Below are 12,769 nucleotides of genomic sequence, written 5' to 3'. Positions count from 1 at the left end.
TCCCCTTACACTGTGTATAAGACAGTAGTTTTGGAATTGTTAGTTAGATTACTTGTTGGTTATCACTGCATTGTCGGAACTAGAAGCACAAGCATTTCGCTACACTCGCATTAACATCTGCTAACCATGTGTATGTGAAAAATAACATTTGATTTGATTTGAAGCACGGGGGTGGCAGCATCATGTTGTGGGGGTGGCAGCATCATGTTGTGGGGGTGGCAGCATCATGTTGTGGGGGTGGCAGCATCATGTTGTGGGGGTGGCAGCATCATGTTGTGGGGGTGGCAGCATCATGTTGTGGGGGTGGCAGCATCATGTTGTGGGGGGTGCTTTGCTGCAAGAGGGACTGCTGCACTTCACAAAATAGATGTCATCATGAGGCTGGAAAATTATGTGGATATATTGAAGCAACATCTAAAGACATCAGTCAGGAAGTTAAAGCTTGGTTGCAAATGGATCTTCCAAATGGACAATGACCCCAAGCATACTTCCAAAGTTGTGGCAAAATGACTTATGGACAACAAAGTCTAGGTATTGGAGTGGCCATCACAAAGCCCTGACCTCAATCCAATAGAACATTTGTGGGCAAACTGGGAAAAGTGTGTGCGAGCAAGGAGGCCTACAAACCTGACTCAGTTACACCAGCTCTGTCAGGAGGAATGGGCCAAAATTCACCCAACTTATTGTGGGAAGCTTGTGGAAGGCTACCCGAAACATTTGACCCAAGTTAAACAATTTAAAGGCAATGCTACCAAATACTAAATGAGTGTATGTAAACTTCTGACCCACTGGGAATGTGATGAAAGAAATAAAAGCTGAAATAAATCATTCTCTCTACTATTATTCTGACATTTCACATTCTAAAAATAAAGTGGTGATCCTAACTGACCTACGACAGGGAATTTTTACGAGGATTAAATGTCAGGAATTGTGAAAAACTGAGTTTAAATGTATTTGGCTAAGGTGTAAGTAAACTTTAGACTTCAACTGCATATCTAGAGTTGTGTTTCTGATCCCGTATCTCAAATCAAATCAAATCAAATCACATTTATTTATATAGCCCTTCGTACATCAGCTGATATCTCAAAGTGCTGTACAGAAACCCAGCCTAAAACCCCAAACAGCAAGCAATGCAGGTGTAAAAGCACGGTGGCTAGGAAAAACTCCCTAGAAAGGCCAAAACCTAGGAAGAAACCTAGAGAGGAACCAGGCTATGTGGGGTGGCCAGTCCTCTTCTGGCTGTGCCGGGTAGAGATTATAACAGAACATGGCCAAGATGTTCAAATGTTCATAAATGACCATCATGGTCGAATAACAATAAGGTAAAACAGTTGAAACTGGAGCAGCAGCACAGTCAGGTGGACTGGGGACAGCAAGGAGTCATCATGTCAGGTAGTCCTGGGGCACGGTCCTAGGGCTCAGGTCCTCAGAGAGAGAGAGAATTAGAGAGAGCATATGTGGGGTGGCCAGTCCTCTTCTGGCTGTGCCGGGTGGAGATTATAACAGAACATTGCCAAGATGTTCAAATGTTCATAAATTACCAGCATGGTCGAATAATAGTAAGGCAGAACAGTTGAAACTGGAGCAGCAGCATGGCCAGGTGGACTGGGGACAGCAAGGAGTCATCATGTCAGGTAGTCCTGGGACATGGTCCTAGGGCCCAGGCCAGTTGAAACTGGAGCAGCAGCATGGCCAGGTGGACTGGGGACAGCAAGGAGTCATCATGTCAGGTAGTCCTGGGGCATGGTCCTAGGGCTCAGGTCCTCTGAGAGAGAGAGAAAGAAAGAGAGAAGGAGAGAATTAGAGAACGCACACTTAGATTCACACAGGACACCGAATAGGACAGGAGAAGTACTCCAGATATAACAAACTGACCCTAGCCCCCCGACACATAAACTACTGCAGCATAAATACTGGAGGCTGAGACAGGAGGGGTCAGGAGACACTGTGGCCCCATCCGAGGACACCCCCGGACAGGGCCAAACGGGAAGGATATAACCCCACCCACTTAGATGTTTTGTTTCTGATCCCATATCTAGATGTGTTGTGTTTCTGATCCCGTATCTAGATGTGTTGTTGTGTTTCTGATCCCGTATCTAGATGTGTTGTTGTGTTTCTGATCCCGTATCTAGATGTGTTGTTGTGTTTCTGATCCCGTATCTAGATGTGTTTCTGATCCCGTATCTAGATGTGTTTCTGATCCCATATCTAGATGTGTTGTTGTGTTTCTGATCCCGTATCTAGATGTGTTGTTGTGTTTCTGATCCCGTATCTAGATGTGTTTCTGATCCCGTATCTAGATGTGTTGTTGTGTTTCTGATCCCGTATCTAGATGTGTTGTTGTGTTTCTGATCCCGTATCTAGATGTGTTTCTGATCCCATATCTAGATGTGTTGTTGTGTTTCTGATCCCGTATCTAGATGTGTTGTTTTGTTTCTGATCCCATATCTAGATGTGTTGTTTGTGTTTCTGATCCCGTATCTAGATGTGTTGTTGTGTTTCTGCAGGACTCTCTCCATTCCTTGATGAACACTCTGAGTGCCTCCAACCCTTTCTTTGTGCGCTGCATCAAACCCAACATGAACAAGGTGGGTCATTCAGTATTCTCCACAACATGAACAAGGTGGGTCATTCAGTATTCACCACAACATGAACAAGGTGGGTCATTCAGTACTCACCACAACATGAACAAGGTGGGTCATTCAGTACTCACCACAACGTGGACAAGGTGGGTCATTCAGTACTCACCCCCAACATGGACAAGGTGGGTCATTCAGTACTCACCACAACATGAACAAGGTGGGTCATTCAGTACTCACCCCCAACATGGACAAGGTGGGTCATTCAGTATTCACCCCAACGTGGACAAGGTGGGTCATTCAGTATTCACCCCAACGTGGACAAGGTGGGTCATTCAGTACTCACCCCAACGTGGACAAGGTGGGTCATTCAGTACTCACCCCAACGTGGACAAGGTGGGTCATTCAGTACTCACCCCAACATGGACAAGGTGGGTCAGTCAGTATTCACCCTAACCTGGGGGGGGTACTTAGCTGTATCACAGGGAATGCTATTGTCTCTGGGGGGCTTAGCTGTGTCACAGGGAATGCTGTTGTCTCTGGGGGGGGCTTAGCTGTGTCACAGGGAATGCTGTTGTCTCTGGGGGGGGGGGGGCTTAGCTGTATCACAGGGAATGCTGCTGTTTTTGTATTCTCACAGAGTTAGGGTTGAAAAGTAATTCAGTGTGTTTTGTACTTCTCAGAACGCCAACATGTTTGACTCAGAAGTGGTCCTGAACCAGCTGAGGTATTCTGGGATGTTGGAGACCGTGAAGATCCGCAGGGCTGGGTTCCCTGTCCGCAGGACTTTTAATGACTTCTACAGCAGGTGAGAAAAACAGACAATGGTCTTTTTACAGGGAAGACAGACTATCATCACCGTCTCCCGTGCATGGTAGAATCACCTGCTGGGTGTAGAAGAATCACCTGCTGGGTGTAGAATCACCTGCTGGGTGTAGAATCACCTGCTGGGTGTAGAATCAGGGTGTAGAATCACCTGCTGGGTGTAGAATCACCTGCTGGGTGTCGAATCACCTGCTGGGTGTAGAATCACCTGCTGGGTGTAGAATCAGGGTGTAGAATCACCTGCTGGGTGTAGAATCACCTGCTGGGTGTAGAATCACCTGCTGGGTGTAGAATCAGGGTGTAGAATCACCTGCTGGGTGTAGAATCATCTGCTGGGTGTCGAATCACCTGCTGGGTGTAGAATCACCTGCTGGGTGTAGAATCAGGGTGTAGAATCACCTGCTGGGTGTAGAATCACTTGCTGGGTGTAGAATCACCTGCTGGGTGTAGAATCACCTGCTGGGTGTCGATCACCTGCTGGGTGTAGAATCACCTGCTGGGTGTAGAATCACCTGCTGGGTGTAGAATCACCTGCTGGGTGTCGAATCACCTGCTGGGTGTAGAATCAGGGTGTAGAATCACCTGCTGGGTGTAGAATCACCTGCTGGGTGTAGAATCACCTGCTGGGTGTAGAATCAGGGTGTAGAATCACCTGCTGGGTGTAGAATCATCTGCTGGGTGTCGAATCACCTGCTGGGTGTCGAATCACCTGCTGGGTGTAGAATCACCTGCTGGGTGTAGAATCACCTGCTGGGTGTCGAATCACCTGCTGGGTGTAGAATCACCTGCTGGGTGTCGAATCACCTGCTGGGTGTAGAATCACCTGCTGGGTGTAGAATCACCTGCTGGGTGTAGAATCACCTGCTGGGTGTAGAATCACCTGCTGGGTGTAGAATCACCTGCTGAATCACCTGCTGGGTGTAGAATCACCTGCTGGGTGTAGATCACCTGCTGGGTGTAGAATCACCTGCTGGGTGTAGAATCACCTGCTGGGTGTCGAATCACCTGCTGGGTGTAGAATCAGGGTGTAGAATCACCTGCTGGGTGTAGAATCACCTGCTGGGTGTAGAATCACCTGCTGGGTGTAGAATCAGGGTGTAGAATCACCTGCTGGGTGTAGAATCATCTGCTGGGTGTCGAATCACCTGCTGGGTGTCGAATCACCTGCTGGGTGTAGAATCACCTGCTGGGTGTCGAATCACCTGCTGGAATCACCTGCTGGGTGTAGAATCACCTGCTGAATCACCTGCTGGGTGTAGAATCACCTGCTGGGTGTAGAATCACCTGCTTGGGTGTAGAATCACCTGCTGGGTGTAGAATCACCTGCTGGGTGTAGAATCACCTGCTGGGTGTAGAATCACCTGCTGAATCACCTGCTGGGTGTAGAATCACCTGCTGGGTGTAGATCACCTGCTGGTTGTAGAATCACCTGCTGGGTGTAGAATCACCTGCTGGGTGTAGAATCACCTGCTGGGTGTAGAATCACGGTGTAGAATCACCTGCTGGGTGTAGAATCACCTGCTGGGGCTGTGATCAGAATCACCTGCTGGGTGTAGAAATCACCTGCTGGGTGTAGAATCACCTGCTGGGTGTAGAATCACCTGCTGGGTGTAGAATCACCTGCTGAATCACCTGCTGAATCACCTGCTGGGTGTAGAATCACCTGCTGGGTGTAGAATCACCTGCTGGGTGTAGAATCACCTGCTGGGTGTAGAATCACCTGCTGGGTGTAGAATCACCTGCTGGGTGTAGAATCACCTGCTGGGTGTAGAATCACCTGCTGGGTGTAGAATCACCTGCTGGGTGTAATCACCTGCTGGGTGTAGAATCACCTGCTGAATCACCTGCTGGGTGTAGAATCACCTGCTGGGTGTAGAATCACCTGCTGGGTGTAATCACCTGCTGAGAATCACCTGCTGGGTGTAATCACCTGAATCACCTGCTGAATCACCTGCTGTGTAGAATCACCTGCTGGGTGTAGAATCACCTGCTGGGTGTAGAATCAGGGTGTAGAATCACCTGCTGGGTGTAGAATCACCTGCTGGGTGTAGATCACCTGCTGGGTGTAGAATCACCTGCTGGGTGTAGAATCACCTGCTGGGTGTAGAATCACCTGCTGAATCACCTGCTGGGTGTAGAATCACCTGCTGGGTGTAGAATCACCTGCTGGGTGTAGAATCACCTGCTGGGTGTAGAATCAGGGTGTAGAATCAGGGTGTAGAATCACCTGCTGGGTGTAGATCACCTGCTGGGTGTAGAATCACCCGCTGGGTGTAGAATCACCCGCTGGGTGTAGATCACCTGCTGGGTGTAGAATCACCTGCTGGGGCTGGGTGTAGAATCACCCGCTGGGTGTAGAATCACCCGCTGGGTGTAGAATCACCTGCTGGGTGTCGATCACCTGCTGAATCACCTGCTGGGTGTCGATCACCTGCTGGGTGTAGAATCACCTGCTGGGTGTAGATTCTACTGGGTGTAGAATCACCTGCTGGGTGTAGAATCACCTGCTGGGTGTAGAATCACCTGCTGAATCACCTGCTGGGTGTAGAATCACCTGCTGGGTGTAGAATCACCTGCTGGGTGTAGAATCACCTGCTGGGTGTAGAATCACCTGCTGGGTGTAGAATCACCTGCTGAATCACCTGCTGGGTGTAGAATCACCTGCTGGGTGTAGAATCACCTGCTGAATCACCTGCTGAATCACCTGCTGGGTGTAGAATCACCTGCTGGGTGTAGAATCACCTGCTGGGTGTAGAATCAGGGTGTAGAATCACCTGCTGGGTGTAGAATCACCTGCTGGGTGTAGAATCACCTGCTGGGTGTAGAATCACCTGCTGGGTGTAGAATCACCTGCTGAATCACCTGCTGGGTGTAGAATCACCTGCTGGGTGTAGAATCACCTGCTGGGTGTAGAATCACCTGCTGGGTGTAGAATCAGGGTGTAGAATCACCTGCTGGGTGTAGAATCACCTGCTGGGTGTAGATCACCTGCTGGGTGTAGAATCACCTGCTGGGTGTAGAATCAGGGTGTAGAATCACCTGCTGGGTGTCGAATCAGGGTGTAGAATCACCTGCTGGGTGTAGAATCACCTGCTGGGTGTAGAATCACCTGCTGGGTGTAGAATCACCTGCTGGGTGTCGAATCACCTGCTGGTTGTAGAATCACCTGCTGGGTGTAGAATCACCTGCTGGGTGTAGAATCAGGTGTAGAATCACCTGCTGGGTGTAGAATCATCTGCTGGGTGTCGAATCACCTGCTGGGTGTAGAATCACCTGCTGGGTGTCGAATCACCTGCTGGGTGTAGAATCACCTGCTGGGTGTAGAATCAGGGTGTAGAATCACCTGCTGGGTGTAGAATCACTTGCTGGGTGTAGAATCACCTGCTGGGTGTAGAATCACCTGCTGGGTGTCGATCACCTGCTGGGTGTAGAATCACCTGCTGGGTGTAGAATCACCTGCTGGGTGTCGAATCACCTGCTGGGTGTAGAATCAGGGTGTAGAATCAGGGTGTAGAATCACCTGCTGGGTGTAGAATCACCTGCTGGGTGTAGAATCGGGGTGTAGAATCACCTGCTGGGTGTAGAATCATCTGCTGGGTGTCGAATCACCTGCTGGGTGTCGAATCACCTGCTGGGTGTCGAATCACCTGCTGGGTGTCGAATCACCTGCTGGGTGTAGAATCACCTGCTGAATCACCTGCTGGGTGTAGAATCACCTGCTGGGTGTAGATCACCTGCTGGGTGTAGAATCACCTGCTGGGTGTAGAATCACCTGCTGGGTGTCGAATCACCTACTGGGTGTAGAATCAGGGTGTAGAATCACCTGCTGGGTGTAGAATCACCTGCTGGGTGTAGAATCACCTGCTGGGTGTAGAATCACCTGCTGGGTGTAGAATCAGGGTGTAGAATCACCTGCTGGGTGTAGAATCACCTGCTGGGTGTAGAATCACCTGCTGGGTGTAGAATCACCTGCTGGGTGTCGAATCACCTGCTGGGTGTCGAATCACCTGCTGGGTGTAGAATCACCTGCTGGGTGTAGAATCACCTGCTGAATCACCTGCTGGGTGTAGAATCACCTGCTGGGTGTAGAATCACCTGCTTGGGTGTAGATCACCTGCTGGGTGTAGAATCACCTGCTGGGTGTAGAATCACCTGCTGGGTGTAGAATCACCTGCTGGGTGTAGATCACCTGCTGGTTGTAGAATCACCTGCTGGGTGTAGAATCACCTGCTGGGTGTAGAATTAGAATCACCTGCTGGGTGTAGAATCACCTGCTGGGTGTAGAATCAGGGTGTAGAATCACCTGCTGGGTGTAGAATCACCTGCTGGGGCTGGGTGTAGAATCACCCGCTGGGTGTAGAATCACCCGCTGGGTGTAGATCACCTGCTGGGTGTAGAATCACCTGCTGGGTGTCGATCACCTGCTGAATCACCTGCTGGGTGTCGATCACCTGCTGTGTGTAGAATCACCTGCTGGGTGTAGAATCACCTGCTGGGTGTAGAATCACCTGCTGGGTGTAGAATCACCTGCACCTGCTGGGTGTCGAATCACCTGCTGGGTGTAGAATCACCTGCTGGGTGTAGAATCACCTGCTGGGTGTAGAATCACCTGCTGGGTGTAGAATCACCTGCTGGGTGTAGAATCACCTGCTGGGTGTAGAATCACCTGCTGGGTGTAGAATCACCTGCTGGGTGTAGAATCACCTGCTGAATCACCTGCTGAATCTCCTGCTGGGTGTAGAATCACCTGCTGAATCACCTGCTGGGTGTAGAATCACCTGCTGGGTGTAGAATCACCTGCTGGGTGTAGAATCACCTGCTGGGTGTAGAATCACCTGCTGGGTGTAGAATCACCTGCTGGGTGTAGATCACCTGCTGGGTGTAGAATCACCTGCTGGGTGTAGAATCACCTGCTGGGTGTAGAATCACCTGCTGGGTGTAGAATCACCTGCTGGGTGTAGAATCACCTGCTGAATCACCTGCTGGGTGTAGAATCACCTGCTGGGTGTAGAATCACCTGCTGGGTGTAGAATCAGGGTGTAGAATCACCTGCTGGGTGTAGAATCACCTGCTGGGTGTAGAATCACCTGCTGGGTGTAGAATCAGGGTGTAGAATCACCTGCTGGGTGTCGAATCAGGGTGTAGAATCACCTGCTGGGTGTAGAATCACCTGCTGGGTGTAGAATCACCTGCTGGGTGTCGAATCACCTGCTGGGTGTCGAATCACCTGCTGGGTGTCGAATCACCTGCTGGGTGTAGAATCACCTGCTGGGTGTAGAATCAGGGTGTAGAATCACCTGCTGGGTGTAGAATCACCTGCTGGGTGTCGAATCACCTGCTGGGTGTAGAATCACCTGCTGGGTGTAGAATCACCTGCTGGGTGTAGAATGGGTGTAGAATCACCTGCTGGGTGTAGAATCAGGGTGTAGAATCACCTGCTGGGTGTCGAATCAGGGTGTAGAATCACCTGCTGGGTGTAGAATCACCTGCTGGGTGTAGATCACCTGCTGGGTGTAGAATCAGGGTGTCGAATCACCTGCTGGGTGTAGAATCACCTGCTGGGTGTAGAATCACCTGCTGGGTGTAGAATCACCTGCTGGGTGTAGAATCACCTGCTGGGTGTAGAATGGGTGTAGAATCACCTGCTGGGTGTAGAATCACCTGCTGGGTGTAGAATCACCTGCTGGGTGTAGATCACCTGCTGGGTGTAGAATCACCTGCTGGGTGTAGAATCAGGGTGTAGAATCACCTGCTGGGTGTCGAATCAGGGTGTAGAATCACCTGCTGGGTGTAGAATCACCTGCTGGGTGTAGATCACCTGCTGGGTGTAGAATCAGGGTGTAGAATCACCTGCTGGGTGTAGAATCAGGGTGTAGAATCACCTGCTGGGTGTAGAATCAGGGTGTAGAATCACCTGCTGGGTGTAGAATCAGGGTGTAGAATCACCTGCTGGGTGTAGAATCACCTGCTGGGTGTAGATCACCTGCTGGGTGTAGAATCACCTGCTGGGTGTAGAATCAGGGTGTAGAATCACCTGCTGGGTGTAGAATCAGGGTGTAGAATCACCTGCTGGGTGTAGAATCAGGGTGTAGAATCACCTGCTGGGTGTAGAATCACTAGAATCACCTGCTGGGTGTAGAATCACCTGCTGGGTGTAGAATCACCTGCTGGGTGTAGAATCACCTGCTGGGTGTAGAATCACCTGCTGAATCACCTGCTGGGTGTAGAATCACCTGCTGGGTGTAGATCACCTGCTGGGTGTAGAATCACCTGCTGGGTGTAGAATCACCTGCTGAATCACCTGCTGGGTGTAGAATCACCTGCTGGGTGTAGAATCAGGGTGTAGAATCACCTGCTGGGTGTAGAATCAGGGTGTAGAATCACCTGCTGGGTGTAGAATCACCTGCTGGGTGTAGAATCACCTGCTGGGTGTAGAATCACCTGCTGGGTGTAGATCACCTGCTGGGTGTAGACACCTGCTGGGTGTAGACACCTGCTGGGTGTAGAATCACCTGCTGGGTGTACAATCAGGGTGTAGAATCACCTGCTGGGTGTAGAATCACCTGCTGGGTGTAGATCACCTGCTGGGTGTAGAATCACCTGCCTGCTGGGTGTAGAATCACCTGCTGGGTGTAGAATCAGGGTGTAGAATCACCTGCTGGGTGTAGAATCACCTGCTGGGTGTCGAATCACCTGCTGGGTGTAGATCACCTGCTGGGTGTAGAATCACCTGCTGGGTGTAGAATCACCTGCTGAATCACCTGCTGGGTGTAGAATCACCTGCTGGGTGTAGAATCACCTGCTGGGTGTAGATCACCTGCTGGGTGTAGAATCACCTGCTGGGTGTAGAATCACCTGCTGGGGGTGTAGAATCACCTGCTGGGTGTAGAATCACCTGCTGGGTGTAGAATCACCTGCTGGGTGTAGAATCACCTGCTGGGTGTCGATCACCTGCTGGGTGTAGAATCACCTGCTGGGTGTAGAATCACCTGCTGGGTGTAGAATCACCTGCTGAATCACCTGCTGGGTGTATAATCACCTGCTGGGTGTAGAATCACCTGCTGGGTGTAGAATCACCTGCTGAATCACCTGCTGGGTGTAGAATCACCTGCTGGGTGTAGAATCACCTGCTGGGTGTCGATCACCTGCTGGGTGTAGAATCACCTGCTGGGTGTAGAATCACCTGCTGGGTGTAGAATCACCTGCTGGGTGTCGATCACCTGCTGGGTGTAGAATCACCTGCTGGGTGTCGAATCACCTGCTGGGTGTCGAATCACCTGCTGGGTGTCGAATCACCTGCTGGGTGTCGGATCACCTGCTGGGTGTAGGATCACCTGCTGGGTGTAGGATCACCTGCTGGGTGTAGAATCACCTGCTGAATCACCTGCTGGGTGTAGAATCACATGCTGGGTGTAGAATCACCTGCTGGGTGTAGAATCACCTGCTGAATCACCTGCTGGGTGTATAATCACCTGCTGGGTGTAGAATCACCTGCTGGGTGTAGAATCACCTGCTGAATCACCTGCTGGGTGTAGAATCACCTGCTGGGTGTAGAATCACCTGCTGAATCACCTGCTGGGTGTAGAATCACCTGCTGGGTGTCGATGAACACCGGGGATATACTCTGTGATCAGGGTCAATGGCATGGCTACCCACTGTGCCTCCTCCGCTGTGCACCACCAAGGCTCATGTTGGCCAGTCTACCCTCGTACAAAACAGCAGAACATGTGGACTCAGTGCTCACCTGGGTCATTGAGCTTGTGTTGATTTCCTATTGTGCTGCTGTCAACTGTCTGGGTGTCAGGGTGTTGTGCTCCTTCGACATGTCCGGCCCGTTTGATTTGTCTGGCCCATCGGCTCTTTCTCTGAACCGGTGGCTCCGTGTTGGATCCGCGTCTGACCCGTCGGATCCGTGTTGGATCCGTCGGATCCGTGTCTGACCCGTCGGATCTGTGTCTGACCCGTCGGATCCGTGTTGGATCTGTGTCTGACCCGTCGGATCCGTGTTGGATCTGTGTCTGACCCGTCGGATCCGTGTTGGATCCGTGTCTGACCCGTCGGATCCGTGTTGGATCTGTGTCTGACCCGTCGGATCCGTGTTGGATCCGTGTCTGACCCGTCGGATCCGTGTTGGATCCGTGTCTGACCCGTCGGATCCGTGTTGGATCCGTGTCTGACCCGTCGGATCCGTGTTGGATCTGTGTCTGACCCGTCGGATCCGTGTTGGATCTGTGTCTGACCCGTCGGATCCGTGTTGGATCCGTGTCTGACCCGTCGGATCCGTGTTGGATCTGTATCTGACCCGTCGGATCCACGTCTGGCCCGTCGGATCCGCGTCTGGCCCGTCGGCTCTTTGTCTGACCCGTCGGATCCGTGTGGGATCTGTATCTGACCTGTGTGCGTCTCTGTTCCCTGTGCAGGTACAAGATGATCCTGAAAGACAAGCATCCAACAGACGACCAGAGAGGGAGGTGCACAGAGCTGCTGATGTCATACGACCCCGCCAAGATAGACTGGCAGCTGGGGAAGACTAAGGTACGCTGGCCCCAGTGGCTCTGACAACGCATCACACTCTTACACGGCGTACCCTGCTGCATGTCCTGTGACCCAGGGGTTTACAGGGTTGAACAGGGTAGAGTTACATGTTATAGATTATAAGAGCAGGGACTGAAGGAGCATCGGCTTCAGGATAACAACAAACCCACAGCTGGGACAGGATCAGATGACATATCAGGTCTTCTCTTCCTTACATAGGGCTTCATCTTTACTTCATCTTTACAAGCCTTCCTCATCAGCCACGTATTGGATATCTGTCTGGCGCCATGGGTATCTGTCTGGCGCCATGGGTATCTGTCTGGCGCCATGGGTATCTGTCTGGGTATCTTACTTATTGATGCAGGACACCTCTAACTTAGTGTTTGATCCGTGACCCTGTAATAGGATGCAGGACACCTCTAACTTAGTGTTTGATCCGTGACACACTGTAATAGGATGCAGGACACCTCTAACTTAGTGTTACATTTACATTTACATTTAAGTCATTTAGCAGACGCTCTTATCCAGAGCGACTTACAAATTGGTGCATTCACCTTATGACATCCAGTGGAACAGCCACTTTACAATAGTGCATCTAAATCTTTTAAGGGGGGGGTGAGAAGGATTACTTTATCCTATCCTTGGTATTCCTTAAAGAGGTGGGGTTTCAGGTGTCTCCGGAAGGTGGTGATTGACTCCGCTGTCCTGGCGTCGTGAGGGAGTTTGTTCCACCATTGGGGGGCCAGAGCAGCGAACAGTTTTGACTGGGCTGAGCGGGAACTGTACTTCCTCAGTGGTAGGGAGGCGAGCAGGCCAGAGGTGGATGAACG

At 51.1% G+C, this 12,769-nt stretch overlaps 1 protein-coding gene across 1 annotated transcript in view; it reads left to right on the top strand.

Moving 5' to 3' along the window:
* myo10l3 (myosin X, like 3) overlaps nt 1-12,769 on the top strand; it is a 250,853-nt gene that overhangs the window by 125,575 nt on the left and 112,509 nt on the right. Inside the window, exons 18-20 of the mRNA XM_065019717.1 lie at nt 2,508-2,588; nt 3,263-3,387; nt 11,825-11,939. Of these exons, the coding sequence (XP_064875789.1) occupies nt 2,508-2,588; nt 3,263-3,387; nt 11,825-11,939 (321 nt within the window). The remainder of the gene's footprint in view (nt 1-2,507; nt 2,589-3,262; nt 3,388-11,824; nt 11,940-12,769) is intronic.

Source organism: Oncorhynchus nerka, linkage group LG1, assembly GCF_034236695.1.
Source record: "Oncorhynchus nerka isolate Pitt River linkage group LG1, Oner_Uvic_2.0, whole genome shotgun sequence".
NCBI lineage: Eukaryota > Metazoa > Chordata > Actinopteri > Salmoniformes > Salmonidae > Oncorhynchus > Oncorhynchus nerka.
The sequence above is the reverse complement of the archived record's forward strand: the minus strand, read 5'-3'. Positions and strand labels throughout refer to the sequence as shown.